This window comes from Dendrobates tinctorius, unplaced genomic scaffold, assembly GCF_039654945.1.
Source record: "Dendrobates tinctorius isolate UK_male_01 unplaced genomic scaffold, ASM3965494v1 ptg000094l, whole genome shotgun sequence".
NCBI lineage: Eukaryota > Metazoa > Chordata > Amphibia > Anura > Dendrobatidae > Dendrobates > Dendrobates tinctorius.
In genome coordinates this window covers 11,497,529-11,515,925 of record NW_027361762.1, presented here as the reverse complement: position 1 = coordinate 11,515,925, position 18,397 = coordinate 11,497,529, and the positions used below count along the sequence as shown (strand labels likewise).

General features: G+C 42.8%; 1 protein-coding gene across 1 annotated transcript in view; it reads left to right on the top strand.

Moving 5' to 3' along the window:
* The window catches only part of IFT56 (intraflagellar transport 56), a 144,061-nt gene that overhangs the window by 7,037 nt on the left and 118,627 nt on the right, over positions 1-18,397 (top strand). Inside the window, 2 exon segments of the mRNA XM_073586669.1 lie at positions 743-835; positions 3,195-3,309. Of these exon segments, the coding sequence (XP_073442770.1) occupies positions 743-835; positions 3,195-3,309 (208 nt within the window).

Below are 18,397 nucleotides of genomic sequence, written 5' to 3'. Positions count from 1 at the left end.
AAAGCTGTGGCTGCGCTCTCTTTTCCTCCTCATGTCAATTACAACTGTAGCAGAGAAGAGTGAAGCCAACGTTGATTGGCCTCAGGGATAGTGTGACATAACAATATCCCACAAGCCATGTGAGAGGCAGAGGTGAGCATAGGGGCATTCTGGTGATTAAAGGAGTTAGCCCCAGTCCTGGCTAACTCCTTTAAGAAAGCTTTTGCCAGTCCAAACTGCTGTTTCTGATGGAAAAAAACATGTTTGTATAAAAATAATTGTTTTTGAGAGGAGAATATAATTTGAAATACATTTCAGTGTTTTTTTATGGTACTTATAAAATAAAACAGAAGCATAAACATTTATTTTTAAACTTTTCTGCAAATTTCAGTTGTTTTTATAAATAAGCTCAAATTGTGTTGAGCTAAATTTACCATTGATATAAAATGCTGTAATAAAAAAAAAAATTCAGAATATCTATGATATGTAGAAACATTACAGAGCTGTTATCACATAAAGTTACACTGTTCAGAATCGAAAAATGTGACCTGGTCAGGAAAGTGAAAATGGTCTTGGTGAAAAGGGGTTAAAAATGCAAAGGCTGACCACGTTTGGATCCACTTTTTGTTGTACGTGTTATTATAGCGACATTATAGTATTCCTGCGGGTAAACTATCATGTATAATACCTGAATATGTTGTATATATTTATTATATAGCTGGTCACTTTGTCCTGAAATGACTTTATGGACTTTTCTTTATAGTTTAAACGTCAAGTTGGAGAGAGTGAAGATGACTCTGATTTATGGATTGGGTACTGTTCATTTCATCTTGGTGACTACAAAAAAGCTCTGGAGGTAATGCATGCACATTAAAGACGCACTCCTCCTCCCATCAAATGTTTTAGCCTCTTAATATATTGCAATTATCACATTATATAGCACTATGTACTTACAATTGCTCATTTTTCATTTCTACCCAGCTAATTCTTCTGTTCTCCATTAGGTCTATGACATCACGTGATTAAAAGCTGACTTGCTGAATCCTTCTAAGCTCTATGTAGAAACAAGAGGTCAATTTTCCCAGCACGAATCACCAGTCTTATCAAAAGTCCCTGGCAGTGAGAGGAGGGAGCAGCTGGGTCAGGAGGTGAAGAGGGAGATAACTCTCCAGGGAAAAGAGACGTTCTGTTTTTACATACAGCAGAAAAAATAGAGGAATTAATTGGGTAGAAAAGTAAAATGAGCAATTGTAAATACCTAGTGCCATATAGTGATGAGCGGAATATAGTAAAAAGATAAAAACATTGATAGAAGTGTGTCTTTAAATAGGTTTTCCATTAATTATTGTATTTTCCATGTCGCCATCTGAGAGAATAGTGAAAATAACTTGGCACTCAACTTAAGATGTCCTTAATAAGAAGACAAATTTTTATTAATGCAGTCTGTACAATGTTTCCGCCTATATGGCCTTCCTCAGTCCACTGCTTAAAAATTGGTGGATAAGCAATGAAGCGACGTGACAGGCGGTGGAAGCCGCGTCCTGCGTGCCCATACCCACGAATCACCAATGTATTACAGGGGCCTTATATAAGCACACCAACCTAACATTGGCAGGGACCTGATATATAGCAACAAAGCCTATTCAGAGGAACCGTCTTAATACAGAGAGCCGACACACTTTCTATACTCCATACTACAGAATTTATACTAAGAGCCGATACAAAGCTTCATTGCTTAGCCACCAATTTTTAAGCAGTCGGACTGAGGAAGGCCATATATGCGGAAACGTTGTACAGACTGCATTAATAAAAATTTGTCTTCTGATTAAGGACATCTTAAGGCTGTGTGCACACGCTGCGGATTTTGCTGCGGTTCCGCAGCGGTTTTGGCCGCTGCGGACCCGCAGCAGTTTTTGCTGCGGTGTACAGTACCATGATTCCCTATGGGAATCAAAAACCGCAGTGCAGACGGTGCGGAATTTTCCGCGTGGATTATCTGCGGTTTTCAATCCGCAGAAAGAATTGACATGTCAATTCTTTCTGCGGATTCCCCTGCGGTTTGCCATCTCCTCCATTGAGGAGATGAAAAACCGCAGGGCCAAACCGCAGAGCAATCCGCAGGTAAAACCGCAGGTCTTTTGACCTGCGGTTTCACCTGCGGATTTTACGAAATCCGCACGGATGAATCCGCACCTAATCCGCAGCGTGTGCACACAGCCTAAGTTGAGTGCCAAGTTATTTTCACTCTTTACTTTGGTTTGGGTAACTTACTTGTGCACCCTGTAGTAGTGCCACGCTATATTATACACCATCTGAGAGAACACTTTTCCTGTTGAGTCAAGTTAAAGTCTCAATTATTGTCCCCTTCACGACATCAGATGTATTTTTACATCCCAGTTTGTTACTGCAAATACACATATTGTATGTCTAATCACCAGCGGGCCATCTTTCCTCATCACCCAGGGGGCTCGTGTGATCCTCCATGCCACTTCATCGGCATTCGCTGCTATTGTTCAGTCAAATCTGGCCAGTTGAAGCATTTTTAAAGCAAAGTCCAAAAAATGGCAGTATACATCGGTGGTTAGTGCTGATTCGGTCTTTCTAGAAGAGGACCCAGTGAGCGGCAACAATCACCCAGCCTTCGCTTTGATTGGTCAGACTGAGCAGATTGACTAATTGTAGACAAATGGTGAAAAGTAAAATATCGGTTACCACTCTGCACGCCTCCAATCAGTATCAGCGTGTATAATGGTTATGAGAGTCTCCGTGATGTGCTATGTTCTGCTGGAACATGTAGTACCCCTAGTCTCCTCTGTCAGTGCACCCCTGTACTGCCATGTATTTTTCCCCCTCAGCGTTGTGATCACTACAATAGCATCCCCAAACTTCAGCCCAATTTCTTAATCTTCTTCCTGTCCTCCTCCTTCCATGTGCGTCCTGCAGCCATCATGCGCTGATTAGTGACGCACATCACTTATTGCCATTTATGCTCCATTTTTTGAGCAGGGCATTTTTTACTTGCCTGTTTTTGTCCAGAACAGTTGTTTTCTTGTCCGTATTAGAGAATGAATGGTGCAGTAGGCAGGCATTTTGTAACGGGGATACAAGTTCCATGTCAGGGATAAATGTGTCAAAGCTGTAAATTAAAAAAGCTAAAACCCATCATTTAATAATGTAGAGAAGAATACTGACAGTGATATTTGGTCCTTTATTAGGTGTTCAAGCATGCAAGTGAACAGGGAGGATGTAATCCCGATGTTTGGGTGAACTTGGCTTGTACATACTTTTTTTTGGGAATGTATAAAGAAGCTGAGGAGGCTGCTAATAAAGGTAAGGCCGCCGAGCACGTAATGAATATTGGTGAAGGCTATAACAGGGTATAGCGTAAGGGGGTTCAGAGGTGCTAAGCAGAAAAGTGAAAGTCTTTCACATCTGTATTTTCAGTTTTCTTAGATGAGAAATGCTCCCAGGGCCAAATTTTGTGATCGTACTATTAAAAGCTGCATAAAATTTGAAGGGGTGATCTGATCCGAAGTATATATCTCGACAGAACTAAATATGCCATACTCTGATAGGTATACTATTGAGGAGAAATAGCGCAATAGTGCATTATCCAGTGTAAGTATATCAATTTAAAAATAATGCACTCACCAGATGGAGCTTGTAATAAGCATGGAGGAATCGCTGCTGCAGAAACCACAGATCCACGAGGGACCAACGTAGAAGATGCAGGATAGGAAAACAAGTGGTCAGACAATCCGCGCTGCGAATCACTATGAACAGTTATTATTACAGTGGTCTTTATTCGACGCGTTTCGAAGTTTCACAGAACTCCTTCCTCAGGAAAAACCACCTGAGGAAGGAGTTCTGTGAAACTTTGAAACGCGTTGAATAAAGACCACTGTAATAATAATTGTTCATAGTGATTCGCAGCGCGGATTGTCTGACCACTTTTTTCCTATCCTGCATCTTATACTCTGGTAGGTGGGGTTTTCATTTCTGGAACTTGCACTAGTGTAGACACTGAGGGTCCTCTGCTTCTCTACTAAGCATTCCAGGAACATGGCTCATACATTGAGGGCAGCTTTCCTTATAGTGTATGAAGGTTACTGAACTCGGAGAAGTCATCGATGGCTGGCCACCACACAGTATGGCACCGCGTCACGCTTGTAGTCCCCAGGTCTCAAGGTGTGCACCCCTGACCTACATGATCTGTTTCACTACTATATCTAACCATGTCATTAAATCTCTGAGAGAAGGACATCATGTTGTTTTCATCATGTAAGGCCTGTTTCACACTTCCGTTTTTGTGTCCGCCAAACGGATCCGTTTCCGTTTTTTTGACGGAAACTGATGCAAACGGATCCGTTTTTTTAAAAACGGATCCGTTTTTTTGACGGATCCGCGGTAACCGTAATGGAAGTCTATGGGACAAAAAAAAACGGATCCTGCAAAAAATGGCGGATCCGTTTTTTTACGGAAAACAACGGATTTTGACGGATTTGAAAAAACGGAAGTGTGAAACAGGCCTAACTTGTCCTGAAAGGAATTGGAGCCATGACCAAGTGGTGCCTCTCAGCTAATTGGCATTCAGTGCCCAGGACAACCATGAGGCATATGACAAAAAGCATCGCTTTCTTATTCTGTGGCATCATCACTATAAAGTAGTGCTCCAGGATTCAGCCCATTTTCTTCATATGTGCATGTACTTGTATATATTATTACTGGTAATTTATGACGTGTAGTGAAATCAAACAAACCATTTCATATTTCCATTTTTTTATATGTGTACATTGTAAAGATTTCATTGTTAGGTTATTTTAACAAAATAAGGGAGGCAATAACTTGTCATGGAGAGTAATTTGTATATGCTCAGTGTATACAATATTTAGGTTAGCAAAAATTAAATTACCTGAAATAAACATTGGTAAAAAAGGAGGAAACAGGACAAACCTAGAAAATGGAAGTGATCCTGATCGGAGTATGGGGTCATATTTTGTAAGAAGACCTCCTCTGTTACACAAAGTCCTGTTGCCTCATTTTTCAGTTGCATATGTGAAAGAGGAGCTGTTATGCCAGGCCTTGTGAAAGGATCTGATCTTGTTGTGAAGGGCTATCATCTACTTGTAGGTTACGTTGATATTAATGCCGTGAATAATGTCTGATAGTGGAGTGAATTCATTAGACTTCCATTTCTTTGCTATTTCTTGTCTTGTTATAGTGAGGATATGGTATACTGTTATTCTAAAATCAAGTGGGACAGAGTCTATCCCCCAAAAACAGTATAGGAAGGCTTGGGTTAGGTTGAAATGTTAATGATTTGCCCATCATCGTGAAAATCTGCTGCTAAATTGGTTGGATTTTTTTTACATGACCAAAATATCACTAATTGGTACTTTCTAATCTTACTAGTAAAAGAAATCAGCTCTTTGCACAAATTTCAGTTTAACAATGCACTCCCAAAAAAGTTTTTATCTTCTTACTACAGCAGGTGAAATAAGTATTGAAAACGTCACCAATTTTCTAAATAAATATATGTCTAAATGTGCTATTCACATGAAATTGTCAGCATATGTCGGTCACAATCCATCCAATCCGCGCAGGCACAGAAATCAAGCTGTAGATGTCCATAAACTAAATGATGTGTAATAATTAGAGATGGGCGAACACCTGAATGTTTGAGTCTGGTGGGTTCAGCCGAACGCTTACAAAAAGTTCACCAGGAGAATTTCACTGTAGTGAATTTGAACTGCAGTGAACTCGCTAGTCACTGATGCTGCGCTCGCAGCAGCTCATTCATCAGTGGTTCTCAGCCAGGACGGTCGCAACTTGGGCCCCATCCAGGTTGCAAACTATTTATCCCTCAGACATGGATTACGGCATGGGACAGAACGATGGACAGGTGAGGAATATTGTTTTTTTTTGTTTTGTTTTATCATAGAAGACGAGGGCTTCGGTGGAACTAGGCGTTAGGTGAGTATAGCTGTGGTTGTTATTTTTAAATGAAAATGGAAAAGTGTGTGATGTTTTATTTCTAATAAAGGACTTTATATTTTCTCTGTCTTTATTTACAATATAACTATAGGATTAGTAATAAATAGGAGTCTCATAGACCCCTCTCCTCCATAACTAAGCCGTGGGCTTGATGACACCTGACAATACAAAGGTGACATCAGCCCCACAAATATGAACCCCACTTTCACGGCTACAGGGCAAGTGGAAAGAGCCGGGCAAAGAGCCAGAATTGGTTCAGCTAGTAGATACGTCTTTTCTGGGCAGCTGCGTGCTGCTATTTTTAGGCTGGGGGGGGCAATATCCATCGCTTCCTACCAGCCTGAGAATATCAGTCCCCAGCTGTCTGTTTTAGCAAAGCTGGTTATTAAAAATGGGGGCATAATTAAATAATTAAAAAATATGGCCTGGGGACCCCTCTATTCTTGATAACCAGCCTTGCTGAAGCTGCCATGTGAGAATTGCAGTCCCCAGCTGTGAGTTTTGCCTGTCTCGTAATAAAAAATACAGGAGAATCCACGCCGTTTTTTTTTTATTATTTATTTACAGTGCAGTCGCCGGCTGATCGGCTGATGAATACTCCCATCACCGCTCCTGCTCTCTCTATTATTAGCGGCATCAGGTGGCAGCTGATGGGAGCAGTAGTGCCATCAGCCGACACCAGTGACCGGAGGTAAACTTTATACCTCTGATCATACCTGCGGGCTCACGCTGTGATTTGACAGTGTGGGAACTGCGGCTGTTTGACTGGCAGTGATGATTTTACCACCAACAAACACCCAGTGTTCGGGGGCCGAACCTAGAAGTAACATGGACATCCTGGTGAATTCCATGTTCGGTGTCCATGCCCGAACAGTAGGTGTTCGTTACGGATGCCAAACGTTACTGTTCAGGTTCGTCCATCTCTAGAAATAATGAGAAATGACACCGGGAAAAAGTGTTGAACACAAAGTATTGCACAAAGTATTGCACAAAGGTGCAATAAACATGGAAAGTCATGACACCAGGTGAAATCTATCAGTATTTAGAAGGCAATAATAAATAATATGAGCTGATTCAATTGGTGGCCTATAAAAATGTGTCTCGTTACCAAGGTGCTACACAAGACACAGCTCATGATGGGTAAAACCAGTGACCTGTCTCATGACCTTGACAGCTTTATTGTTGCTCATTTTGCTTTTCTACATAGCTAATTCTTCTTTTTTCCGTTAGGTCTTTGACATCATATGATTAAAAACTGACTAGATGAATCTTTCTGAGCTCTGTGTAGAAACAGGAAGTCTCTTTTCCCTTACATGAATCATAAGTCACTGCAAAAGTCCCTGGCAGGGGTAGGAGCAGAGCATCTGGGTCAGGAGTTGAATAGGGGAATGATAAATGCAGGGAAAAAGACTTCTTCTTTCTACATAAAGCAAATAAAAGAATTAACTGGGTAGAAGGGCAAAATTAGCAATTGTAAGTACAAAGTGCTATATAATAGGTTGATTGCAATATCGTAAGAGGATAAAACTTAGATGGGAGGAGGAGTGCTCCTTTAAGAAGTTGAAGTGACGGTGATAGCTAAACACAGTGCTGGGGACAGTTGATCATTTTGTGGAAATGTGATTCTCCCAAGTAGTAATCGGTGCAAGGCAAATACTTATCTAACTAACCTTTTTCTGTTTTTTATTTTTTTTTTAAACTGTTCTTTTTATTAAGTTTTTCACATATGCAGAAACAAACAGCTGCCCAATAGTATTTTTGTAAATCTGGAGTCTCTGTCTCAGTGACCATCACTGACTTTGGACTTCTGTGGTGTTTAGAATTCCATATGAAATCAAGTATGCTAGTCTGTAGGAATTTTAGCTGCAGGGTCTCAAAGTAGTGAAGTCGTTTCGATAGTAGTCATTTAAATAGTTGTTATATAGCCTAAGTGGGAGATATGACAGGATTTCCATATATTCGGAAGGCAGTAGTTCCCGGAACAAGGAGGAAATTTATGAGACTATTGTAGAGTAAGAAGGTGTCATTTGAATTCCAATATGGTTACTCATGTTTCTTTCCATTGTATGCATAGTCACTTATAAAAGATGTGAGGGCACTAGTGGTGTTATACAGGGAGGGCCTCAGTTATAGCAGTATTTATATTACAACCCAGAAGGTGAACAGTGTGTAGGCTGGGGAGAAAAGTGTGTAGGTTAGTAAGCGTTAGAAGTATGTCATCAGCGAATAAGGACAGTTTAAATTCCTTACAAATAAAAGAATGCAGCAGCACCATGTAAGGGCTAAGGTCATGCAAACCATGCACTTTCTAGCTTCAGACTGGAAGCCTTTTACACTAAGCGTAACACATGTAATCATTTTTAGCCTCAAAGGAAGTGCGTGTGCTAGTGTAACGCTTACCTATACCAGGCGGAGAGGAGAGAATGATCCATTGGTAGACAGTTTAGAGGTCAGGTTGGTGAGGTAGATCCAAGGTCAAGATGTCCGTTTCAGCAAAGGAGTGTGGCTAGTAAGGGGAAAGGGAAGTGACACACAAGAAGTGATGTATTCACACTGCGGGGTGGGATCTGGGGCCTCCACAACACACAGGCACAATAGCCTGATGTCGGTTCTCGGGCAGTTCGCACTGCGCATGCCCAAGAACTCTTGTCACAACGGAGGCGCCGGCATTCAAAACATGAGGAGGCAGCGATGCACAGGGGCATCATGATGGACGGATGGTGGGCGGTGCCCAGACACAAGACAAGGGGCGTGATGGACAGATGGTAGGCAGCGCCCAGACACATGACAGAAGCATGATGGACGGATGGTAGGCGGCTGATACAGGGGGACACACCATACCTATGGGACACATAACGGGTATGAGGAGCTATTTATAAAAGTCGATATTTCAGCGTTACTAGGGGTCAGAAACAGAAGAGCCACCTTCACAGAATGCAGCCTTAGTGCTGCTGAAGGTGGCTCTTTAACTTAAAAATGAGCTGGGTGGGTGACAGGTTCCCTTTAACAATGACATTGGGACTTCAGTCCTACCAGAAAAAGAACAAACAAGTTGAGAGCTGATCAAAGCCCAGGAAATCACCTTATTGGGGGGAAATAATTGGAGGCATCCCTTTGTCTTGGAGACTTGGGGAATGTGCATCATTTTGTAGACCAGTAAAAGACGTTAGTGACGGGCAGAGGGTGAGTTGGGGGAAGAGTTTCAGGAGAGTTACCAGCGATATCTTGCCTCACCATCTGTGCTGCCAGAAAGCATAACATATGTACCCTAATTAACCAAACCAAGATCAAATGTTAACGTGGCAATATTAGCAACAAGTGACCAGACTTGCACAACATCCTATATCTTCAGGATGGTCAAGCCTCAATTAAAGCACCATGCCAGTTGTTGGGTTTTTTTTTTCCTCAGCACTGGAGTGGCTCTTTAAATGTAACTCCCCTGCCCCCGTTCTTATACTCACCTTCCAAAAGCTTGACCTTTTACTTACGCCACACCGGTCCCGCAGCACCATCTTGTGCCCGTAACTTCTGAGTGGCTGGAAGTCAGAAGTTACGTCACAAGAGCTCAATACAAGTCTATGAAAGCCAGAACGAGGATCTCATAAACTTGTAGTGAAAAGTGACCTCCGCAGCACATCATGAAACACTGGAGCTGCCGGCAGGTCACTTTTTGCCGGAGACCAACAGGAGTAACGCTGGAAAGGGATTAAGGTGGTTGCAGGTGAGTATGAGATAAGCAGGAGAATTACATTTAAAGCACCACTCAAGTGGTGCAATAAAAAAAAAAGCCCCACTGGAGTAGTGCTTTAAGATGGGAAAGGGGAGGACTTTCCATAGAGCAGGAATGTCAAACTCAGATACACAGAGAGCGAAAATTAAAAACTTGTACAAAGTCACAGGCCAACATTGATATTTAAAAAAATTTCTACAATTGAGAAAGTTTTTTCCTTATCTCTAAAGTTTAACAATACACCTTTTCATATGAGAACAAACTTATAAGGGGTTGTCCCACAAACAAAATACATTTTAATTAATAGATCTAAAGAGTCAGATCACATGACCAGAGTATTGGGTATTTCCTCGCGGGCTAGGGGCGTACACATAAATCATGGGGCCCTATAGCAGAAGTTCTAATGGGACAACCCCCAATAAAATCACTTTAATATATGGTGGGGTCACAGATGAGAATATCTCAGCTTTGCAGCCCTTACAAAGTAATTTTCCTCCAACTGAAGCCTAAATATTTTGCTCTTTCATTGCTCCCAAAATGTATGATGCTAACAAAAATGCCCCACAAACCCAGTATGATGACCCCCACAGTGAATTCCTCCACATACATGGAGGGTTTGATGACCCTACTGTGCCAACCACCCCAACAAAGTGTAGTGACCCCCAACACAGTAGATGCTCCAACTGTGATCCCCACATAGCCCTCCACATAGTCCTCCATACAGAATAATGGTCCCATATAGTCCTTCATACAGAATAATGACTCTATATAGTCCTTCACACAAAATAATGGCCCTTCATGGTTCTCCAGACAGAGTTATGGGTCCCACATAGTCCTGCATACAGAGTAATGGCCCCACATAGTCCTCCTTACAGAAAATTGACCACACATAGTCCTCCATACAGTATAAAGGCTCCACCTAGTGCTACTACAGAATAATGGCCCCACATAGTCCCCCATACAGAATAATGGGCCCCACATAGTCCTCCTTACAGAATAATGGCCCCACATAGTCCTCCATACAGTATAAAGGCTCCACCTAGTGCTACTACAGAATAATGGCCTCACATAGTCCTTCATACTGAATAATGGGCCCCATATAGTCCTCCATATAGAATAATGACCCCACATAGTCCTTCATACAGAATAATGGCCCCACATAAAAAGTCAGAATTGGCCGACAGCACTGCAGATAAGCAGATGCACGTTGTAATTCCACTGGCCCCAATGGAAGAGTACATACCAAAAAAGAGAGAACAGCATACCAATCCGGGTGAAGTTTAAGTAGAGTTCTTTATTTTGCCAAATGCAACGTTTCAACCATTATAGGTCTTTTTAGTAAAGAATTCTTCTTAATCTTCACCCGGTTTGGTATGCTGTTCTTCTCTCCTTTTATAATGGCCCCACATAGTCCTCCATACAGAATAATGGTCCCCACATAGTCCTCCTTACAGAATAATGGTCCCCACATAGTCCTCCTTACAGAATAATGGCCTCTCATAGTCCTCCTTACAGAATATTGGCCCCCACATAGTCCTTCTTACAGAATAAAGGCCCCCACATAGTCCTCCATACAGTATAAAGGCCCCATCTAGTGCCACTACAGAATAATGGCCCCACATAGTCCTGCATACAGTATAGTGGCCCCACCTAGTGCTACTACAGAAAAGTGGCTCCACATAGTCCTTTGTTGTGAGTTCATTTTCCCCTTCACCGTTGATGTCTGATGAACTCCCTCTGCTGGTGAAGAGAGGTAGTGAAATTGATTGGGTTGGGAAGAACCTGTCATCTGAACAGGTGGAGCCTGATTGGACACCCGGAATCACTGAGTGGATATAAGGCAGCCGACGCCCTACAGGGGTGCTGGTGATCCTTTCTGCTCTGAGCTCTTGCAAACCAGTTCAGTACCTGTCTTCTGAAAGCTAAGTATTTGCTCTCCTATTTTTCCATGAGATATTGTCTGTTTACTTAGTGTTTGGTTCTGCCTGCCCTTGTTGGTACAGGCTGAGCTCCATTTTTGTCTCTGGTCAAGTTGATCTTTTGCTCAGTCTTCAGAATATACCTGAATGCTGATATAGTGATTTTGAAGTGACTTCAGGGCCTTTTTCTTATCAGACGTGTTGGACATTATTTTGGCAGAATTTTTGCGGATTGCAGCCAGCATCTTTTCTGTCCTTTCCTATTTAGTTAGTTGGGCCCCATCGTTTGCTCAACCTGTCTTTCTGTCTGTGTTTGTGTTTTCATCTACTTTTCACCGACAATGCATGTTGGGGGCTGTCTATTGCTTTGGGGTCTGCTCTGGGGCAGTTTAGATTTCCCCTTTCTTTCTTTAGGCTTATTTAGTTCTCCGGCTGTGAACGAGGGGTCTAGGGCACCGTAGGAACCCCCCACGGCTACTGTTAGTTGTGTGAATAGGATCAGGGGACTGCAATCCGATAGCTACCAACCTCTCCGGTTTTCTGGACTTAGCTTGTATTTTTGTTTGTTCCTCCTTCGGTGACTCATTCATAACAGAATCACCAGCCATATCGCAGATTCTAGGGTACTCAATAGCAGGAAAGAATTGTAAAAGAAAAAAAAAAAAGTCAGAATTTTTTTTTTGAATATTTTTTCCTCTGTCTTTGAGGCCGTAGGGGGGAATTTTTTTTTTCTTCTCAATGGAGATGAAGCAATTGTCTGATCGTGTGGCGAAGCTCACTGCTCAAGTGCGGGGAATTTCCGCCTATCTTGCTCATTCACATGTTGCTGAACCAAAGATCCCTACTCCTGATGTGTTTTTTGGGGATCGGTCTAAATTTTTGAACTTTAAGAATAATTGTAAATTATTTTTTGCCTTGAAGCCTAACTCATCAGGGAGCTCCGTGCAGCAGGTTAAAATTGTCATCTCTTTGCTGCGCGGCGATCCTCAGGATTGGGCGTTTTCTTTGAAACCTGATGATCCTATTCTAGCTAATGTGAATGCATTTTTTCAAGCCTTAGGGCTGTTGTATGATGAACCTAATGCTATTGATCAGGCTGAAAAGGCCCTGTTGGCATTGAGTCAGGGTCAGGATTCTGCAGAGTTGTACTGTCAAAAATTCCGAAAGTGGGCAGTCCTTACTACTTGGAATGATGGTGCCTTGGCAGCTCTCTTTCGGAAGGGTTTGTCAGAAACTGTAAAAGGTACTATGGTGGGATTTCCTGTTCCCTCTGGTCTTGACTATTCTATGTCATTAGCCATTCAGGTTGATCGGCGCTTGCGCGAACGCAAAACTGCACGAGAGGTGTTGCCACCTGTTGAACAAATGTCTGAACCTATGCAATGTGATAGTTTTGTCTAGGGCGCAACGTCAGGAGTTCAGAAGGCGCAATAAGCGGTGTTTTTTCTGTGGAGATGCCTCGCATATTATTTCTGTCTGCCCTAAACGAGAGAAACGTTTTGCACACACATTTGCTGTGGGCGGTGTTCAACCTAAGTTTCTTCTGGCAATTACTCTGATCTGCTCCCTGTCCACATTTTCCGCTAAGGCTTTCGTGGATTCGGGAGCAGCTCTGAACCTGATGGACTTAGATTTTGCTAAACGTTGTGGATTTCCTATGACACCTCTGCGGACGCCTATCCCTTTGAGGGGTATTGATGCTACTCCTTTGGCGAAGAATAAACCTCAGTTTTGGACCCAGGTGGTAATGCGGGTCGCCCCAGATCATCAAGAAAATTGCAGATTTTTGGTGTTGCATAATCTGCATGATACCATTGTTCTGGGGTTTCCCTGGTTACAAATCCATAATCCAGTTTTGGATTGGAAATCTGTGTCTGTAGTGAGTTGGGGTTGTTGGTGTGCCCTTAGTGACGCTCCTGTTTTCTCCACTTCTCCCCGGTCGCATGATGTTCCTGACTATTTGGCTGATTTTTATGATGTATTTAGTGAGAATGAGTCTGCGTCTTTGCCTCCTCAGAGGAGTTATGACTGTGCAATTGAGCTGAGCCCTGGGTGTAAATTTCCTAAGGGTCGACTTTTCAATTTATCTGTACCCGAGCACGAGGCTATTCAATCCTATATTAAGGAGTCATTGGAGAAGGGTCATATTAGACCATCCTCTTCACCCTTAGGTGCTGGGGTTTTTTTCGTGGCCAAGAAGGATGGTTCATTAAGGCCTTGTATTGACTATCGTTCCCTCAACAAAATTATTGTTAAATATCAGTATCCGATACCCCTGATTTCTGATCTATTCTCCAGAGTTAAAGGTGCTTGCTGGTTTACCAAGCTTGACCTCAGGGGGGCGTATAATCTTATTCGCATTAAGCATGGGGATGAATGGAAGACGGCGTTTAATACTCCAGAGGGACATTTTGAGTACCTGGTGATGCCTTTTGGGCTCACTAATGCCCCTTCTGTCTTCCAGTGCTTCATGAATGATATTTTCCGAGACTTTGTGGATAAATTTTTGATCATCTATCTGGATGATATTTTGATCTTTTCCAAGGATTGGGACTCTCATGTGGAGCATGTTCGGACTGTGTTCCGGATTTTGAGGGAGAATTCCCTGTATGTCAAGGGATCGAAATGCCTTTTTGGGGTACAGAGGATTTCTTTTTTGGGATTTATTTTGTCTTCGTCAACTATTGAAATGGACCCGGCCAAGGTACAGGCCATTTATGATTGGGTTCAGCCCACTTCTTTGAAGGCCCTCCAGAAGTTTTTGGGTTTTGCTAATTTTTATCGTAAATTTATAGCTAATTTTTCTGGTATTGCCAAACCATTGACTGATTTGACTAACAAGGGTGCTGATGTGCTGAATTGGTCTCCGGAGGCTGTTTCTTCCTTTCAGGAGCTGAAGCGAAGGTTCACTTCTGCTCCGGTTTTGCGGCAACCTGATGTCTCACTCCCGTTTCAGGTAGAGGTGGACGCTTCTGAGATTGGTGCAGGAGCTGTTTTGTCCCAAAAAGATCGGGTAACATCTAAGATGAATCCCTGTGCTTTCTTTTCCCGAAAGTTCTCCCCATCTGAACGTAACTATGATGTGGGGAATCGGGAACTGTTAGCCATGAAATGGGCATTTGAGGAGTGGAGACATTGGTTGGAGGGAGCTAAACATCAAGTCGTGGTCCTTACTGACCACAAGAATTTGATTTACCTGGAGTCGGCCAAACGCTTGAATCCTAGACAGGCTAGGTGGGCCTTGTTTTTCACACATTTTGATTTTGTGGTCTCTTTTCTTCCGGGCACTAAGAATGTCAAGGCAGACGCCCTCTCTAGGAGTTTCTTTGCTGATTCTCCTGTTGTGACCAAGCCTGCTACCATCTTAGGTGAGGGGGTAGTTCTTTCTGCCATCTCGCCCGATTTGAGACGTGCTCTGCAAGAGTTTCAGGAGGACAAACCTCAGCGTTTTCCCTTTGGAAAATTGTATGTTCCTGACCAGTGGAGGAAGAGAGTGATGTCTGAAGTTCATTGCTCTGCATTGGCTGGTCATCCAGGTATTATTGGTACTAGAGATTTGGTGAGTCGGTCTTTTTGGTGGCCCGCCTTGTCTCGTGATGTCAGGAGTTTTGTGCAGTCCTGTGGGACTTGCTCCCGGTCTAAACCTTGTTCTCACTCTAGTGGGTTGCTGATGCCTTTGCCGGTGCCCAGGAGGCCATGGACCCATATTTCAATGGATTTTATCTCTGATATGCCTGTCTCTCAGAGAATGACTGTTATTTGGGTGATTTGTGATAGATTCTCTAAGATGGTCCATCTTGTACCACTCCCTAAGTTGCCATCTTCCTCAGAGTTGGTGCCCTTGTTTTTGCAACAGGTGGTTCGCTTGCACGGGATTCCTGAGAACATTGTATCTGACAGAGGAGTTCAGTTTATTTCTAGATTTTGGAGGACTTTCTGTTCCAAGCTGGGAATTCAGTTGTCCTTCTCCTCTGCGTTTCACCCTCAGACCAATGGGCAGACGGAGAGAACAAACCAGACTTTGGAGTCGTATTTGAGATGTTTTATTTCTGCTGATCAGGATGACTGGGTTTCATTTTTGCCCTTGGCCGAATTTGCTTTAAATAATAGAGCTAGTTCTGCCACTTTGATGCCACCTTTTTTTTGTAACTTTGGGTTTCATCCTCGATTTTCTTCAGGGCAGGTGGAGTCTTCTGCCTGCCCAGGTGTTGACACTGTGGTGGAGAGAATGCACCAGATCTAGGACCAAGTGGTGGATAGGTTGTCTCTCTCCCAGGAAAAGGCCCAGTGGTCTTCCAACTGTCATAGGACCATTGGTCCCCAGTTTAAGGTGGGTCATATGGTTTGGTTGTCATCAAAGAATATCTCTATGAAGGTGGCTTCTGCATAGTTTAAACCTAGATTTATTGGACCTTACAAGATTTTGGAGATTATTAATCCTGTCTCTTTTCGATTGGCTCTTCCTGTTACATTTAAGATCCATAACGTGTTTCATAAGTCTCTGTTAAAGAGGTTTGTTGAGCCAGTAGTTCCTGTGGTGGCACCTCCTGACCCTGTATTGGTGGAAGGTAATGTGGAATATGAGGTTGAGAAGATACTGGATTCTCGCCTGGCTAAACGGAGACTCCAGTATTTGGTTAAATGGAAGGGTTATGGCAAGGAGGATAATTCTTGGGTCCCTGCATCCGATATTCATGCCGAAAGATTAGTTTGTGCTTTTCATCGGGCCCATCCTGATCATCCTGGTGGCGTGGATGAGGGTTCGGTGATCCCTCAAGGGGGAGGTACTGTTGTGAGTTCATTTTCCCCTTCACCGTTGATGTCTGATGAACTCCCTCTGCTGGTGAAGAGAGGTAGTGAAATTGATTGGGTTGGGAAGAACCTGTCATCTGAACAGGTGGAGCCTGATTGGACACCCGGAATCACTGAGTGGATATAAGGCAGCCGACGCCCTACAGGGGTGCTGGTGATCCTTTCTGCTCTGAGCTCTTGCAAACCAGTTCAGTACCTGTCTTCTGAAAGCTAAGTATTTGCTCTCTTATTTTTCCATGAGATATTGTCTGTTTACTTAGTGTTTGGTTCTGCCTGCCCTTGTTGGTACAGGCTGAGCTCCATTTTTGTCTCTGGTCAAGTTGATCTTTTGCTCAGTCTTCAGAATATACCTGAATGCTGATATAGTGATTTTGAAGTGACTTCAGGGCCTTTTTCTTATCAGACGTGTTGGACATTATTTTGGCAGAATTTTTGCGGATTGCAGCCAGCATCTTTTCTGTGCTTTCCTATTTAGTTAGTTGGGCCCCATCGTTTGCTTAACCTGTCTTTCTGTGTGTGTTTGTGTTTTCATCTGCTTTTCACCGACAATACATGTTGGGGGCTGTCTATTGCTTTGGGGTCTACTCTGGGGCAGTTTAGATTTCCCCTTTCTTTCTTTAGGCTTATTTAGTTCTCCAGCTGTGAACGAGGGGTCTAGGGCACCGTAGGAACCCCCCACGGCTACTGTTAGTTGTGTGAATAGGATCAGGGGTCTGCAATCCGATAGCTACCAACCTCTCCGGTTTTCTGGACTTAGCTTGTATTTTTGTTTGTTCCTCCTTCGGTGACTCATTCATAACAGTCCTTCATACTGAATAATAAGCCCCACATATTCCTCCATATTGAATAATGACCCCACATAGTCCTTCATACAGAATAATGGCCCCACATATAAAATCAGAATTGGCTGACAGCACTACAGATATGCAGATGCACGTTCTAATTCCACTGGAAGAGTACATACCAAAAAAGGAGAGAAGAATAGCATACCAATCTGGGTGAAGTTTAAGAAGAATTCTTTATTTTGCCAGAAGCAACGTTTCAACCATTATAGGTCTTTTTAGTAAAGAATTCTTCTTAATCTTCACCCGGATTGGTATGCTGTTCTTCTCTCCTTTTATAATGGCCCCACATAGTCCTTCATACAGAATAATTGCCCCACATAGTCCTCCATACAGAATAATGGGCCCCACATAGTCCTCTTTACAGAATAATGGCTCCACATAGTCCTCTTTACAGAATAATGGCCCCACATAGTCCTCCATACAGAATAATGGTCTCCACATAGTCCTCCTTACAGAATATTGGCCCCCACATAGTCCTCCTTACAGAATATTGGCCCTCACATAGTCCTTCTTACAGAATAATGGCCCCCGCATTGTCCTCCATGCAGAATAAGGGCCCCACCTAGTGCTACTACAGAATAATGGCCCCACATAGTCCTGCATACAATATAATGGGCCCCACATAGTCCTCCTTAGAGAATATTACCCCCACATAGTCCTCCTTACAGAATAATGGCCCCACATAGTCCTCCATGCAGTATAAAGGCCCCATCTAGTGCTACTACAAAATAATGGCCCCACACAGTCCTGCATACAGTATAATGGACTCACATAGTCCTTCATATAGAATAATGACCCCACATGAAAAATTAGAATTGGCCGACAGCCAGGGCTGTGGAGTCGGAGTCGGAGTTAGTTTTGGTTGGAGTCGATAGAAATGTACCGACTCCGACTCCAGCTTTAAAAAAAATGTATTAATATTTCATAATTGAACTTTCATATGAATTTTATAAATGTTACTCAAATATATATGTTCTATCAAACTATGAACAACAGTGATAAGCAGTTCTGCTGGAGATAGAGACATTTCTTACTTCTTGTGTGTCACTGTTCTCCACTGTCCTTATCTAATCTTATACTTGGTTAACCTCATGCTGCCCCAACCCCCCTACTTACAA